General features: G+C 44.3%; 1 protein-coding gene across 2 annotated transcripts in view; it reads left to right on the forward strand.

The window, feature by feature from the left end:
* Positions 1–15,295, forward strand: part of arhgap10 (Rho GTPase activating protein 10) — a 223,415-nt gene that overhangs the window by 165,547 nt on the left and 42,573 nt on the right. The window contains exons 19-20 of one of the 2 annotated variants that reach the window (XM_072256040.1): positions 13,676–13,823; positions 14,733–14,823. In XM_072256040.1, coding sequence (XP_072112141.1) covers positions 13,676–13,823; positions 14,733–14,740 — 156 coding nt within the window. In that variant the 3' untranslated portion in view covers positions 14,741–14,823. Of the gene's footprint in view, positions 1–13,675; positions 13,824–14,732; positions 14,824–15,295 lie in introns of those variants that run through there. The other variant, XM_072256039.1, reaches the window with a different exon arrangement.

The following is a 15,295-nucleotide window of genomic DNA, read 5'->3' on the forward strand; positions in this document are numbered from 1 at the left end:
TGATGAGGCCAATCTGGGCCCTGAAGGCTCACCCACATGTGGGACGCAAGTGGGTGGGTGCTGTCGTGGCAGTGGATGCTGCTCGGGCTTTGCGCACAGCACGCTTTCGTTGCGCCTAGATGATGCGCCTGACTTCAGCTGCACAGGCTCCTGTGGTGATCTTGCTGCGCCAAGCTGGACGGTCGAGGGCAAGCGTCTCCCACATGTTGATGTCAACACCCAGGCCTTTGAGGGCCGCTTTCAGGTAGTCTTTGTAAAGTTTCTTCTGCCCCCCGACTGAGCACCTGCCCTGACACAGTTCTCCGTACAGCAGCTGCTTAGGCAATCGGTTGTCTGGCATTCTGACCACATGTCCAGTCCACCTGGCTTGGGCTTTCAGCAGGAGGGTGTAGACGCTGCAGAGCCCAGCTCGTCCCAGGATTTCCGTGTCGGGGACTTTGTCCTGCCACCTGATGTGGAGGAGTCTGCGGAGACAGCTCAGGTGAAAATGGTTGAGCTGTTTGGCGTGTCTGCTGTAGACAGTCCAGGTCTCGCTGGCGTAAAGGAGGGTGGTAAGGACCACTGCACAGTAGACCTTCAGCTTGGTGGTAAGGCTGAATCCTCTCCGCTCCCAGACGTTCTCACGGAGTCTCCCAAAGGCGGTGCTGGCTTTGGCAATCCTGTTGTTGACCTCAGCGTCTATGTTCACTGCGCGAGAGAGTATGCTGCCCAGGTAGGTGAAGTTGTCGGCTGCCTGGAGGTTCTGGCCCTTCACCGTGATGCGCGGCTCCTGGTATGGCTTTCCTGGGGCATGCTGGTACATAACTTTGGTCTTTTTGGTGCTGATAGTGAGACCGAAGTTGTTGCAGGCTTGTGAGGAGCAGACAATTTCATGCTGCATCTCCTGCTCTGTGCTGGCGTTGAGTGCGCAGTCATCAGCAAACAACAAGTCTCTGATGACAGTCTCTCGCACCTTTGTAACTGCCTGCAGGCGCCTAAGGTTGAACAATCTGCCGTCAGTCCTGTATCTGACATGGATTCCTTCTTCTTAGTTATGGAAGGCATCTGTCAGCATGGCAGAGAGTACCATACTGAACAGAGTCGGGGCAAGAACGCAGCCTTGTTTGACGCCATTTGTCACTGGGAAGGCCTCCAACTCGTCGCCGTCATCCAGAACTTTCACCATCATACCGTCGTGGAACTGCCGGACGATTGTGATGAACTTGCTGGGGCAGCCAAACTTCTCCATGATCTTCCACAAGCCTTCTCTGCTGACCGTATCAACAGCCTTGGTTAGATCGACAAAGGTCATGAAGAGGTCGCTGTGTTGCTCCTGGCATTTTTCCTGGAGTTGGCGCGCAGCAAAAATCATGTCCGCGGTCCCACGTTCAGCACGGAAGCCGCACTGGCTTTCTGGGAGCAGACCTTGCTCAAGATGTTAGGGAAGGCGGTTGAGCAGGACGCGGGCCAGAATCTTCCCCGCAATGGACAAGAGGGAGTGTCTCGGTGGTTGTCGCAAGACTGGCGGTTGCCTTTCCTCTTGTAGATGTGGACTATACTGGCATCTTTCAGCTGTTGCGGGACCTGTCCCTTTTTCCACATGAACTGGAAGAGTACAGTCAGCTTTTGCATCATGACAGGGCCTCCTGCTTTGTATACGTCAGCAGGGATTGCATCGGGTCCTGGCGCTTTGCCACAGGAGAGTTGCCTTACTGCCTTCCTGACTTCATCTACTGTGGGGAGGGTGTTGAGGTTCTTGTTGATCTCTACCTGGGGCAGGCGGGCAATGGCCTCGTCGTTGATGTCGGCAGGGCGGTTAAGGACGTTGTTAAGGTGCTCAGCCCGGCGATCCAGAATCTGCTTCTTCTCTGTCAGCAGCTGCGTCTCATCTGCGTTGAGGAGGGGTGAAGAGCCGGAGGACTGGGGTCCGTATACAGCCTTAAGCGCATCGTAGAAGCGCTTTATGTCGTGGCTGTCTGCATAGCCCTGGATTTCATCGGCCTTCTTGCTGAACCAGCTGTCCTGCATCTCGCGAAGTTTTTTCTGCACCTTTCTTCTTGCGTTGGTAAAGGCATCTTTCTTGGCTAGCGACGTGGGGTCGTTCTGATGCGCTCTGTAATGTTGATGTTTCTCCATTAGTAGTGCCTGTATTTCTTCATCATTCTCATCGAACCAGTCTTGGTTTCTTCGGGTTGCTGGTCTGAGATGTTCGAGGGCGGTAGTGTAGACAGCGCCTCTGAAGGCCGTCCACTGTTCCTCAACGCTGGTCCCGTCTTCCTGTGGTGTGTCTGGCAGTCTGCCTTCAAGGTCATCGACGAATTCTTCTGCAACCCTGCTGCTTTTCAGCTTGGAGACATTCAACCTCTTTGCAGTCTTCTGCCCTTGGGGTCTTCTCATGGGCAGAATGCGAAGCCTGAACTTGGACACAATGAGGCGGTGGTCGGTCCAGCAGTCGGCACCACACATGGCTCTCGTCACTCTGATATCCATCCTGTCCCTCTTCCTGGTGATGATGTAGTCAATCAGATGCCAGTGCTTCGAGCGTGGGTGCATCCATGACGTCTTCTTACGGGTGGGTAAGCGGAACAGGGTGTTGGTGATGACAAGGTCGTGTGTGGCACACGTCTTGAGGAGCAGAAGGCCGTTGCTGTTACACTTGCCAGTGCCGTGTCTTCCAATGATCCCTTCCCAGGTTTGGTAGTCTGTCCCTACTCTGGCATTGAAGTCCCCGAGAACGATGAGCTTCTCTGACTGTGGGATTGCTGAGATGAGGGCGTCGAGTTCTTCATAGAACTTGTCTTTAATGTCATCAAGGTTGGTCATGGTGGGAGCGTAGGCACTAATCAGCGTAGCACTCTTCTTGTTTGCAAGTGGGAGCTGAAGTGTCATCAGGTGGTCGTTGATGCTCTCTGGGTGCTTGGTGAGTTTACGGGCGAGGTTAGAATTGATGGCAAATCCCATGCCTGCTTCTCGTCGTTCAGCGCTCCTGCGACCGCTCCAGAAGAACGTGTATCCACCACTACGTTCTGTCAGCTGGCCCTTGTCTGCTAGGCGCGTTTCGCTGAGAGCTGCTATGTCCACGTTGTAGCGAGCTAGCTCTTTTGCAACCAGTGCAGTTCTTCTCTCTGGTCTGTCTGCCTTGATGTTATCTAGCAGAGTTCTCACGTTCCATGTGCCAAGGTTGAGCACCATCACTTTCTTCTGCGTTGGGTTTGAAGTCATGACTTGCGCTTGACTTGGATTAAAGTGAGGGAGAGTTGCGCAGGTCGTCAGCCTTACTCTCTCGTCCCGGCCTATCTGGGCCCAGTGGCAAGGCATAGTCGAGACGGCTGGAGATAGATCAGGATGCAGTGGATGGCCAACAGTGTTCTGTGTGTCTCACTGTGCCCTCTTAGTGCTCCACGACTCATTGCTGAGAATCGCCTTTCTGCCCGTTGAACCAGTGATGGTTTCTTCCACGCAATCCACCGAATCCAGGCTTTACACACTAGGTAGACAAGCCCTGAGTGTTGTGGGTCTACGGCAGTTCTTGCGGCGTGCTCGCAAGCCTCCCTACCCATTGTTGGGCATCCTCATCTGCCTTTGCAGCCGTTGGGAGATGTCTCCTCTTCCGCCTGCTCCGCCGTTGGGATGATCACCTAGTGGTGTGGTAATGACACCACCCCCTCACTTGTTTTCGCCCGCTAGCTGTTCCACCTTCGCCGGGCCCTGCAGGTGGAACAGCTAACACTTATAACTTTTGCTTAGTAAACAAATGAACTGGCTGACTAGACCCAGTCTTTTTAAATGTGTTTTATCTTTTGGTGAGTTACATATGGTTACAAACATGCTTATTCATCAGTGCAGCTTTTCTTCTTTCAACCAGCTGTTGGGTCCAACTGTTTAATTATCTTTTTTTTTACAGTTCAACAATTAATAATCTGCATGTGTTTTGTATAATTTCTTTTACACAAGTAGCTGCTTCCTATGATTCCTGGTGGCTATAGTATGCATAACAATTTAATATACCTCTGGTGATTATACAAAGTATAATTCGGGAAAGTTCTGGAAGCTTTGCATTAAGTGAATGAGTATTTTCTCGTTAGTTAATTTTACAATATTTTATAATTGGATTGTTGTTATCTATGGAATTTTCTTACCTTTTGGGTTAAAATAGTTCTTTTATGCTAGGCACCATCTTTAGATCCTCTTTTCTTCAAGTACTAAGACCCCCTGTCACTGTTCTCTTTATTGTATCAACTCCTAATAAAACGATTGAGAAGCAACAGGTTTTATGCATTGTTCCTGACTTCTAAAAGAACCTTTAACTTAAACAGCAGAATCCAACAAACTGGTATAGTGGCCGAGGATATTACCAGGTTTTGAATTTGTTACACTCTAAGACAAAGTGGAGTTAAACAGATAAAATTAATGAAAAAGTCTAGGCAAAAAATATCAACAGTGTCAAATCACAAACGAGAAAATCTGCAGATGCTGAAGATCAAATTAGTAGACACAAAATGCTGGTGGAACTCAGCAGGCCAAGCAGCATCTATGGAAAAGAGTACAGTCAATGTTTCGGGCCAAGACCCTTCACCAGGACTGGAGAAAAAGATGAGAAGTCAAATTAAAAAGGTGAGGGTGGGGAGGAAGAAGTTACAAGGTAGTAGGTGAAAGGTGAAACTAGGAGAGGGGGAGCGATGAAGTAAAGAGCTGGGAAATTGTTTGGTGAAAGAGAATGGGGAATCTGATAGATGAGGACAGAAGTCCATGGGACAAAGGGGAAGGGGAAGGTGATGGGCAGGTAAGGAGATGAGGTGAGCAAGGGAAACAGGAATGGTGAACGAGTAATGTGGGGTGCAGTTACTGGAAATTCAAGAAATTGATGTTCATGCCATCAGATTGGAGGCCACCCAGACAGGATACAAGGTGTTGCTCCTCCAATCTGAGTGTGGCCTCATCGCAGCAATAGAGGAGGGCGTGGCCTGATATTACGGAATGGAAATGGGAAGTAGAACTGAAATGGGCGGCCACAAGGAGATCCTGCTCTTTTCTGGTGGATGGAGTATAGATGCTCAGCAATGCAATCTCCCAATCTATGTCGGGTCTTACCGATATACAGGAGGCCGCACTGGGAGTGCCGGATACAGTAGATGACCCCAACAGACTCACAGGTAAAATGTCACCTCATCTGGAAGGACTGTTTGGGGCTCTAAGTGGTAGTGAGGGAGGAGGTGTAGGGGCAGGTGTGGCACTTGTTCTGCTTACAAGGATAAGAGCCAGGAGGGAGATCAGTGAGGAGGAAGGAATGGACTAGGGAGTGATCCCTGTGGAAAGTTGGGGGGAAGGGAAAGATGTGCTTGGTGGTGGGATCCCGTTGGAGATGGCAGAAGTTATGGAGAATTATGTGCTGGATGCAGAGGCTGGTAGGGTGGTAGGTGAGAGCAAGAGGAACCCTGTTCCTGGTGGGGTGGTGGGTGGATGGGATGAGGGCAGACGTTTGAAATGGAAGAGATGTGGGTGAGGGTAACGTTGATGGTGGAGGAAGGGAAGCCCCTTTTTTAGAAGAAGAAGGAGAACATTTCATTAGTTCTGGGAGGAAAAGCCTCTTCCTGAGAGCAGATGCGACAGAGAAGGAAATGGCATTTTTACAAGTGACAAGGTGGGAAGAGGTATCGTCCAGATAGCAGTGAGAATCAATGGGGTTATAAAAGATAACAATGGATAAACTGTCTCTCTCCAGGTGCCGTGACACTTCACCTGTGAGTCTGTTGATCATTGTTGGATTCGACTGCTTAATTTTAGTTGTCATTTTCTTTGCACTTTAACTGTCAATTATCTGCTTGTATTTTAAGTAGCCTTTATATACATATTTAATATGCCTTTAGTGGCTATACAGTAATTCTCAAGCTTCTTTGTTCTTTCATTTAGGTAGCTAGTGTTTTCTCAGAGGTTGATTTTACAGCTGGATATTTTCTAGTTAGATTATTGTTATTATAGATTTTTCTTATCTTTTGGGTATAAAAGTAGATATTCTATGTTAGGTGCCATCTTTAGATCCTCTCTTCATTAAGTAGTAAGACCCCCTATCACTGCTCTGTTCCTGTTCTCTTTGCTCTTGCAACTCTGAAGAAAACGATCATGAAGCAACCGGTTTAATGCCTCTGTCCTGTCTTCTTAAAGAGCCTAGGATTTAAGCAGCAGAATCCAACACAGCATTTGCTGTGCCTATTGTCTGCCCCCTCCTTTAACAGTAAATTAATTCGATTTGATTGCTTTCACCCTCACATTTTAGAATTTTGCCTTGCTTCTCCTGCCAAGAAAGTAACCAATGACAATCACAGAAAATCTGTCAAAACTCCTAGATTCCTATGTGCTGTCAGTTAAATTTAATCAGTTTCAGTCTGATCAGTATAACCATTTGGAACTCCAGGTGATGTTTGCATTTTGCACTCACCCGGGCCCTGGTTCCGGAACTCGCATTAAACTCACCACCTTGTATTGTCCATTGGCCACCCTTCCTTGAAACCTGCCTGGTTCTGTTTCCTGTAGCCCCTTGAAACTTACCGAAGTGTTACTGCCTGATATTGTTAATTTAAAAAAAAATCAATTTGGAGTATTGATGAAAATGACATGCAGTAGTCCAGAAAATCTACTGTTCTAGTCCTGGTGATTCTGAGGTGAAGTTGATTGCTGCCAACAAAGATATGAAAACTGGCTCATTTTGGCATCAGCATTTCCTGTTGGGCCAAGAACAATAGAGTACAATTCAGGATTGTAAAAATACAGTATTTCAAGAATTATTTCGTTACTGGAGACTATAATAGATTGCTTATTAAAATGGTTGAGATTGGGTCATTAGTTGTAACTAGGTACAGTTGGATGCTGATAGAATTATAGTGTATGTTTTAAGGTGAAGTCGAATGATTTTGTGCATCTTTATCCAGACTTTTGTTATCTGTAGTAAAATCTATTTTGTCATTCCATATAATTACTATCTTTATCGAAGTCCAGACTTGCTTCAGTATGTCCATGCTTTCATTAAGAAGTTCCCGCCTGTACACGTTAGAAGGAAACAGTTTACAAGTGTATTCAGAGGTAGTCTTTGCCCATATGTACTAGTAGCTGCTTGCAGGCTTTCATAATTAGGGTGATTTAAAAATTACATCTACTTCCTGCGAATAAATTCTTCTCAGGCTTCCAGCTGGGTACAGGTATGGATTATAACCGACGTTTTGTTGACAAGCTCTGCCGTCTTCTTCAGGGATGATCCCTGGGCATATCTAGTCTGGTGGTCTTTGTACCCCTATAGTCCATCCTTCCTGGGAAATAATTTTAACAAGGATGAAGGTCTTACTTTAAGTAGGAACTGCAATTCGATTATAAACAAGGTAGGAGAGCGGAAACCTGATTGGATGAGGACTAACCAATCAAGAGGGACGGACTGTGCGGGGCGGAGGGGGTGGGGGGAGAAACTAGACATGCCCAGGCATAATCTCTGAAAAAAATGGCAGAGTTTGTCATTGAAATGTCAGTTAGAATCGATATCTGTACCCGGCTGGAAGCCCAAGAAGAGTTTATTCATCATGTACGCTGGGAAAGCACTAGATCCTTTTTTAAATATCTACTTACTGTTTGGGGGGTTCAATTAGCTTAGTTTTCACTTTACCCGGAGAACTTGATTATTGATCATTAAAAAGTCTTAAGATTCTGAATTATATTTAAAGTTATCCTTGTTCCATAGTTGTTTCACAACTTGGTACTCAATACACAACTGAAAGCTGTGTTCAGGCAGCTGCTTGTTTATTATGACAAAGAAGTAGGCCATTCTTCTCGACAGATCCATTCTGTTTCCCAGTTGAGCAATCCCATCGGTCCCTTATCACTTTGCTTATTTTCCTAGCCCCAAAACATTCTCTTAATCAAGCTCAACATTTCACTCATGGCTTGTTATTTCTTTTGTCACTTACCTACACATAAGGGGTAATTTACAAAAGCCAACTAACCTCTCAGAATGTTGTGGGATGTTGGTGAAAACTGGAATATGTGGAGCAAACCCATGTGGTCATGAAGAGAGAGTGCAGCAAATGTCACCCATGATCAGGAGTGGATTTGAGTCTCTGGAGCCATGAGATTGCAGCACTAACTGTCACATCATGTCAAACAAATTTCTTCAAGGGTAGTAACGGTTGATATTGAGAATTTCCGATGAGTTTAAATTTATTTTGAAGTGTGAAGAAAATCATATCTCAATATGATAGGCGATTCTGTGGACGCAGTCCAGAGACCCGGATGGTAGTTTGCCTCCCTGGTGCCAGGGTCCGGGATATTTCTGATCGTGTCCAAGATATCCTGAAGTGGGAGGGTGAGGAGCCAGAAGTCGTGGTACATATAGGTACCAATGACATTGGTAGGAAAAGGGATGAGGTCCTGAAAGGAGAATATAGGGAGCTAGGAAGGGAGTTGAGAAAAAGGACCACAAAGGTAGTAATCTTGGGATTACTGCCTGTGCCACGCAACAGTGAGAGTAGGAATGCGATGAGGTGGAGGATAAATGTGTGGCTGAGGGATTGGAGCAGGGGGCAGGGATTCAAGTTTTTGGATCATTGGGACCTCTTTTGGCGCAGGCGTGACCTGTACAAAAAGGACGGGTTACACTTGAATCCTAGGGGGACCAATATCCTGGCAGGGAGATTAGCGAGGGCTACTGAGGTGACTTTAAACTAGAATGGTTGGGGGGTGGGAATCAAATTAAAGAGGCTAGGCGTGAGGAGGTTAGCTCACAACAGGGGGATGGGAACCAGTGCAGAGAGACAGAGGGGTGTAAAGTGAGGGTAGAAGCAAAAAGTTCTAAGGAGAAGAGTAAAAGTGGCAGGCTGACAAATCCAGGACAAGCATTAAAAAGGGCCATTTTTCAACATAATTGTATAAGGGCTAAGAGAGTTGTAAAAGAGCGCCTGAAGGCTTTGTGTGTCAATGCAAGGAGCATTCGTAATAAGGTGGATGAATTGAAAGTGCAGATTGTTATTAATGATTATGATATAGTTGGGATCACAGAGACATGGCTCCAGGGTGACCAAGGATGGGAGCTCAGTGTTCAGGGATATTCAATATTCAGGAGGGATAGACAGGAAGGAAGGAAGGGGAGGTGGGGTGGCGTTGCTGGTTAAAGAAGAGATTAACGCAATAGAAAGGAAGGACATAAGCCGGGAAGATGTGGAATCGATATGGGTAGAGCTGCGTAATACTAAGGGGCAGAAGACGCTGGTGGGAGTTGTGTACAGGCCACCTAACAGTAGTAGTGAGGTTGGAGATGGTATTAAACAGGAAATTAGAAATGTGTGCAATAAAGGAACAGCAGTTATAATGGGTGACTTCAATCTACATGTAGATTGGGTGAACCAAATTGGTAAAGGTGCTGAGGAAGAGGATTTCTTGGATTGTATGCGGGATGGTTTTTTGAACCAACATGTCGAGGAACCAACTAGAGAGCTGGCTATTCTGGACTGGGTTTTGAGCAATGAGGAAGGGTTAATTAGCAATCTTGTCGTGAGAGGCCCCTTGGGTAAGAGTGACCATAATATGGTGGAATTCTTCATTAAGATGGAGAGTGACATAGTTAATTCAGAAACAAAGGTTCTGAACTTAAAGAGGGGTAACTTTGAAGGTATGAGACGTGAATTAGCTAAGATAGACTGGCAAATGACACTTAAAGGATTGACGGTGGATATGCAATGGCAAGCATTTAAAGGTTGCATGGATGAACTACAACAATTGTTCATCCCAGTTTGGCAAAAGAATAAATCAAGGAAGGTAGTGCACCCGTGGCTGACAAGAGAAATTAGGGATAGTATCAATTCCAAAGAAGAAGCATACAAATTAGCCAGAGAAAGTGGCTCACCTGAGGACTGGGAGAAATTCAGAGTTCAGCAGAGGAGGACAAAGGGCTTAATTAGGAAGGGGAAAAAAGATTATGAGAGAAAACTGGCAGGGAACATAAAAACTGACTGTAAAAGCTTTTATAGATATGTAAAAAGGAAAAGACTGGTAAAGACAAATATAGGTCCCCTACAGACAGAAACAGGTGAATTGATTATGGGGAGCAAGGACATGGCAGACCAATTGAATAATTACTTTGGTTCTGTCTTCACTAAGGAGGACATAAATAATCTTCCAGAAATAGTAGGGGACAGAGGGTCCAGTGAGATGGAGGAACTGAGCGAAATACATGTTAGTAGGGAAGTGGTGTTAGGTAAATTGAAGGGATTGAAGGCAGATAAATCCCCAGGGCCAGATGGTCTGCATCCTAGAGTGCTTAAGGAAGTAGCCCAAGAAATAGTGGATGCATTAGTGATAATTTTTCAAAACTCGTTAGATTCTGGACTAGTTCCTGAGGATTGGAGGGTGGCTAATGTAACCCCACTTTTTAAAAAAGGAGGGAGAGAGAAACCGGGGAATTATAGACCGGTTAGCCTAACGTCGGTGGTGGGGAAACTGCTGGAGTCAGTTATCAAGGATGTGATAACAGCACATTTGGAAAGCGGTGAAATGATCGGACAAAGTCAGCATGGATTTGTGAAAGGAAAATCATGTCTGACGAATCTCATAGAATTTTTTGAGGATGTAACTAGTAGAGTGGATAGGGGAGAACCAGTGGATGTGGTATATTTGGATTTTCAAAAGGCTTTTGACAAGATCCCACACAGGAGATTAGTGTGCAAACTTAAAGCACACGGTATTGGTGGTAAGGTATTGATGTGGATGGAGAATTGGTTAGCAGACAGGAAGCAAAGCGTGGGAATAAACGGGACCTTTTCAGAATGGCAGGCGGTGACTAGTGGGGTACCGCAAGGCTCAGTGCTGGGACCCCAGTTGTTTACAATATATATTAATGACTTGGATGAGGGAATTAAATGCAGCATCTCCAAGTTTGTGGATGACACGAAGCTGGGTGGCAGTGTTAGCTGTGAGGAGGATGCTAAGAGGATGCAGGGTGACTTGGGTAGGTTGGGTGAGTGGGCAAATTCATGGCAGATGCAATTTAATGTGGATAATTGTGAAGTTATCCACTTTGGTGGCAAAAATAGGAAAACAGATTATTATCTGACTGGTGGCCGATTAGGAAAAGGGGAGGTGCAACGAGACCTGGGTGTCATTATACACCAGTCATTGAAAGTGGGCATGCAGGTACAGCAGGCAGTGAAAAAGGCGAATGGTATGCTGGCATTTATAGCGAGAGGATTTGAGTACAGGAGCAGGGAGGTACTACTGCAGTTGTACAAGGCCTTGGTGAGACCACACCTGGAGTATTGTGTGCAGTTTTGGTCCCCTAATCTGAGGAAAGACATCCTTGCCATAGAGGGAGTACAAAGAAGGTTCACCAGATTGATTCCTGGGATGGCAGGACTTTCATATGAAGAAAGACTGGATGAACTGGGCTTGTACTCGTTGGAATTTAGAAGATTGAGGGGGGATCTGATTGAAAAGTATAAAATCCTAAAGGGATTGGACAGGCTAGATGCAGGAAGATTGTTCCCGATGTTGGGGAAGTCCAGAACGAGGGGCCACAGTTTGAGGATAAAGGGGAAGCCTTTTAGGACCAAGATTAGGAAAAACTTCTTCACACAGAGAGTGGTGAATCTGTGGAATTCTCTGCCACAGGAAACAGTTGAGGCCAGTTCATTGGCTGTATTTAAGAGGGAGTTAGATATGGCCCTTGTGGCTACGGGGGTCAGGGGGGTATGGAGGGAAGGCTGGGGCGGGGTTCTGATTTGGATGATCAGCCATGATCATAATAAATGGCGGTGCAGGCTCGAAGGGCTGAATGGCCTACTCCTGCACCTATTTTCTATGTTTCTATGTAATTATGGCTCCATTTGTGTTTGTGTGCAACTTGCAGAGATCTATATATGTATCTAACCTAACATATTTCATAAACTTTGTCCCATATGGAGAATGACTTTATAGAACCATAGAAAATTGATTCATCAGATTGTGGTTTTTATTTTCATGTTTATCACCCTTAAGTGATTTAAAGGTAGTTTTAGAAGTGAACTAAATGGTTTAGCTAAAATTATTTTTTTTACTGAGTTTTAAGTTTATACCCTTGGGTATATAAGTAGAAGAGTTCATGCAGTTAAATAATCTTGAAACTGATTTTAGCTTTATGGCATTTTAAGATACAGGTGCCTTAATGATTATGAAAATTAAAAAGAATAAGATTAAGTTTTAGGTAGTGCTTAAAATTCATCTGGTAAAGCTGATCTGCTGCAAATTGGTATAAAATTGTTTTCAGTCAAGTTGATGTAGTTTCATCTTTTTATCAGTAGGTGTCTCCCTCAAATAAAGTAAAATTTTGCAAAGTTGGCATGGATTTTTAACTACATGGAATGGACTGCTTGCTGTTTGATATCAGAATGATGATACTGCTTTATCTCCATGTGAGACATTTTTTGAAAATGTATTATAGTTAATCAAACCATTAGCTTCTTTGAACACAAGTTGGTTTAATCATTTCATGTGAATCTGTCTTCTGCACAGATTGATCCCCACAGCTTATGTGATTGAAAGCCAGTAGGTCGATCTTAGTAATTTATGATGAATTGTCTTTGTGTTTAAGTCTTACAATGTGTAAAATTCTTGTCTGTTATGTGCAGTAAATTGTGGTAATGTTCTTTTTTGTCCACTCTGGCTGTTCAAGATTTAAATTAATAACGACATCAAAAATCCAAACACGTACACTGTGTGTTTACAGTTAATGAAGAATGCACCTAATCAGCCCAGTATCTTTAGGATAATTAGTCCCTCATATGGTTTTTATCATTTATACATTTAAATGACATTATTTTTTACAGAGGATTGAGATCACAAGAAGCATGACCAGTTGATGCAACGTTTAATTTATTGCTGTTCTTTTGAAAAGTTTATGTGAACGTTTATTAACTATGTGAAATAATTGTGGTGCTTGAATATAGCTTTCATTAAAATGGGATTAACAAGTCTTTAAGCTACGTTAAGCATCAAAACTGTATACAGCTGCATAATTTAAGTTGGGACATCATTCAGATAGGCGAAGGGGAGGACTGTTCATGTACAGCAATTTTTTGAAGATGCAGCTTTTTAATCCATTTTCACTCCTTCAGGAATTTTGTGCAAAATCACGTTACCTGGTGAACCAACAGCATAGTAGTTAGCGCACCACTATTATTGCTCAAGGTGTCGGAGTTCAATCCCGGTGTCCTCTGTATGAAGTTTATACGTACACTCTGCAGAACGCGTGCGTTTTTTCTAGGTACAGTACTCCAATTTCCTCCCACAATCCAAAGACGTACTGGTTGGCAGGTTAATTGGTCATTGTAAGTTGTCCTGTGATTAAGTTAGTGTTAAATCCAGTGTTACGGGGCGGCATGGCTTGAAAGGCCGGAAGGGCCCATTCTGCACTGTATCTCTAAGTAAATAAAATGAAGTAAATCATTGCTGTGTATAGATGCTGAAATTTACAGGATCCTTTTTAAAGATTTCTTTTCCTTACTCTTTGCTTTTACAGCTCCAGGTCATTCATACATTATTTAAAGCTTGATTTATTCAAAAATCTGGGAATAGTTTGTGTTATACATTAATTTTTTGTTTTAATTTTATTTTTTATGATCCTTTTATAACACCTTGATGCTATTTTATGGAGGGCTTTTCAGCAAAAACTGCACCTTGTTAATTGCAGATATTCGGGACAGTTCCAGATGTTGGCGTGGGTCAGTCAGACATCACTTCAGTGCCACCGCCAAATAGACTGACCAGAAGGTCAGCACGTGGACCACGCCTTTCAAGACCCATAGCAGTATATAATTTTTCTGTTGGTCTGGAAAAAGGTAGGAATCTATTCACATTGTATGTGAAGCTGTGATCTATTATTATTTCATCACTGGAAAGAAATGCCCATGTAGTTTGGGTTTGTGATTTGAAAAATCGGTTTCTTTTGTAATTCTCCTATGTCTTTCAGTCGAGTTATGCCTCTTTTTCTGGTACAGAAAACTTACTTGCACTCAGCTACTGCGAGGTGGAGATAAAAGTGCAGCTAGTGCCATCAATGTGACTGGATAATGAATGACTTTCCCTCTGAAGACTGCCCAGCCTGAAAAATTCCCGTTAATTGCCTATGCTTGATGAACTTAGCAGTTTAATATTGTTTATGAAAGGGAGAGTGACTTGCGACTGCTGTGATTCATTACTTAACTTCTCTGCAGTCTTTGAAAAGGGAGATTCCAGGACATCATCTTGAATTGGATTGAGACTCATTCTTGATGACTTGGATCATTGGATACTTCTCAATTCACTGTTGCTCATACATATACATTGCTTCCTTGAACAACTCTGTCGGGTAGATTTGCTGTGTTAATTGCGAGGTTACTCTGGTGGGAGGGTGGAGGGGTGGGTGCAGTAGTATGGCAAATGGGATAGGGATAGTTGAGGCAAGTATAAATGGTAAAGCAAACAAGTTTAGTAGACAGGACATGCAATGCTAAACATGAAGCTATGAAGGTCAGATAGAATACATTGCATATATTTTAATGCAGGAAGATTGACACATTAAGACACAGGAACTCAGTGTTGGATTGGTACATGGCCCTGGATATTATAACCAGAACAGAAAGACGTGAGAAGGGCCTATTCTGATATATCAGATTCGGGTTTGATATCACTGGCACGTATCACAAAATTTGATTTGCGGCAGCAATACATTGCGATACACAACTGTTCATGGGTTCATTGTCCTTCAGATACCTGATAGCAGAGGAGAAGAAGCTGTTCCTGAAGCATTGAGTGTGTGACTTCAGGCTCCTGTACCACCTCCTCGATGGTAGTAATGAGAAGAGGGCATGTCCTGGGTGATGTGGGTCCTTACTGGTAGGTTCTACCTTTTTGAAGGTGTCCTGAATGTAAGGGAAGCTAGTGCCCATGATGGAGCTGGCTAAGTTTACTACTTTGCAGCCTTTTTCAAATCCTGTGCAGTGGCTCCTCAATACCAGATGGTGCTGCAACCAATTAGAATACTCCCAGTGGTACATTATGGAAATTTGATATCACATTCTTTTCAAACTCCTGATGAGATATAGCCGCTGTTGTGCCGCCTTTGTAATTGCATCAATATGTTGGGCTCAGATGTTGACACCCAAAAACTTGAAACTGCTCACTCTTTCCACTTCTGATTCCTCGATGAGGACTCGTGTATGATCCCACGACTTCCCTTTCCTGAAGTCCGCAATCAGTTCCTTGGTCTTACTGACATTGAGTGCAAGGTTGTTGCTGTGACAGCACTCAACCAGCTGATCTATCCTTTTTC

This window comes from Mobula birostris, chromosome 4 (genome assembly GCF_030028105.1).
Source record: "Mobula birostris isolate sMobBir1 chromosome 4, sMobBir1.hap1, whole genome shotgun sequence".
NCBI lineage: Eukaryota > Metazoa > Chordata > Chondrichthyes > Myliobatiformes > Myliobatidae > Mobula > Mobula birostris.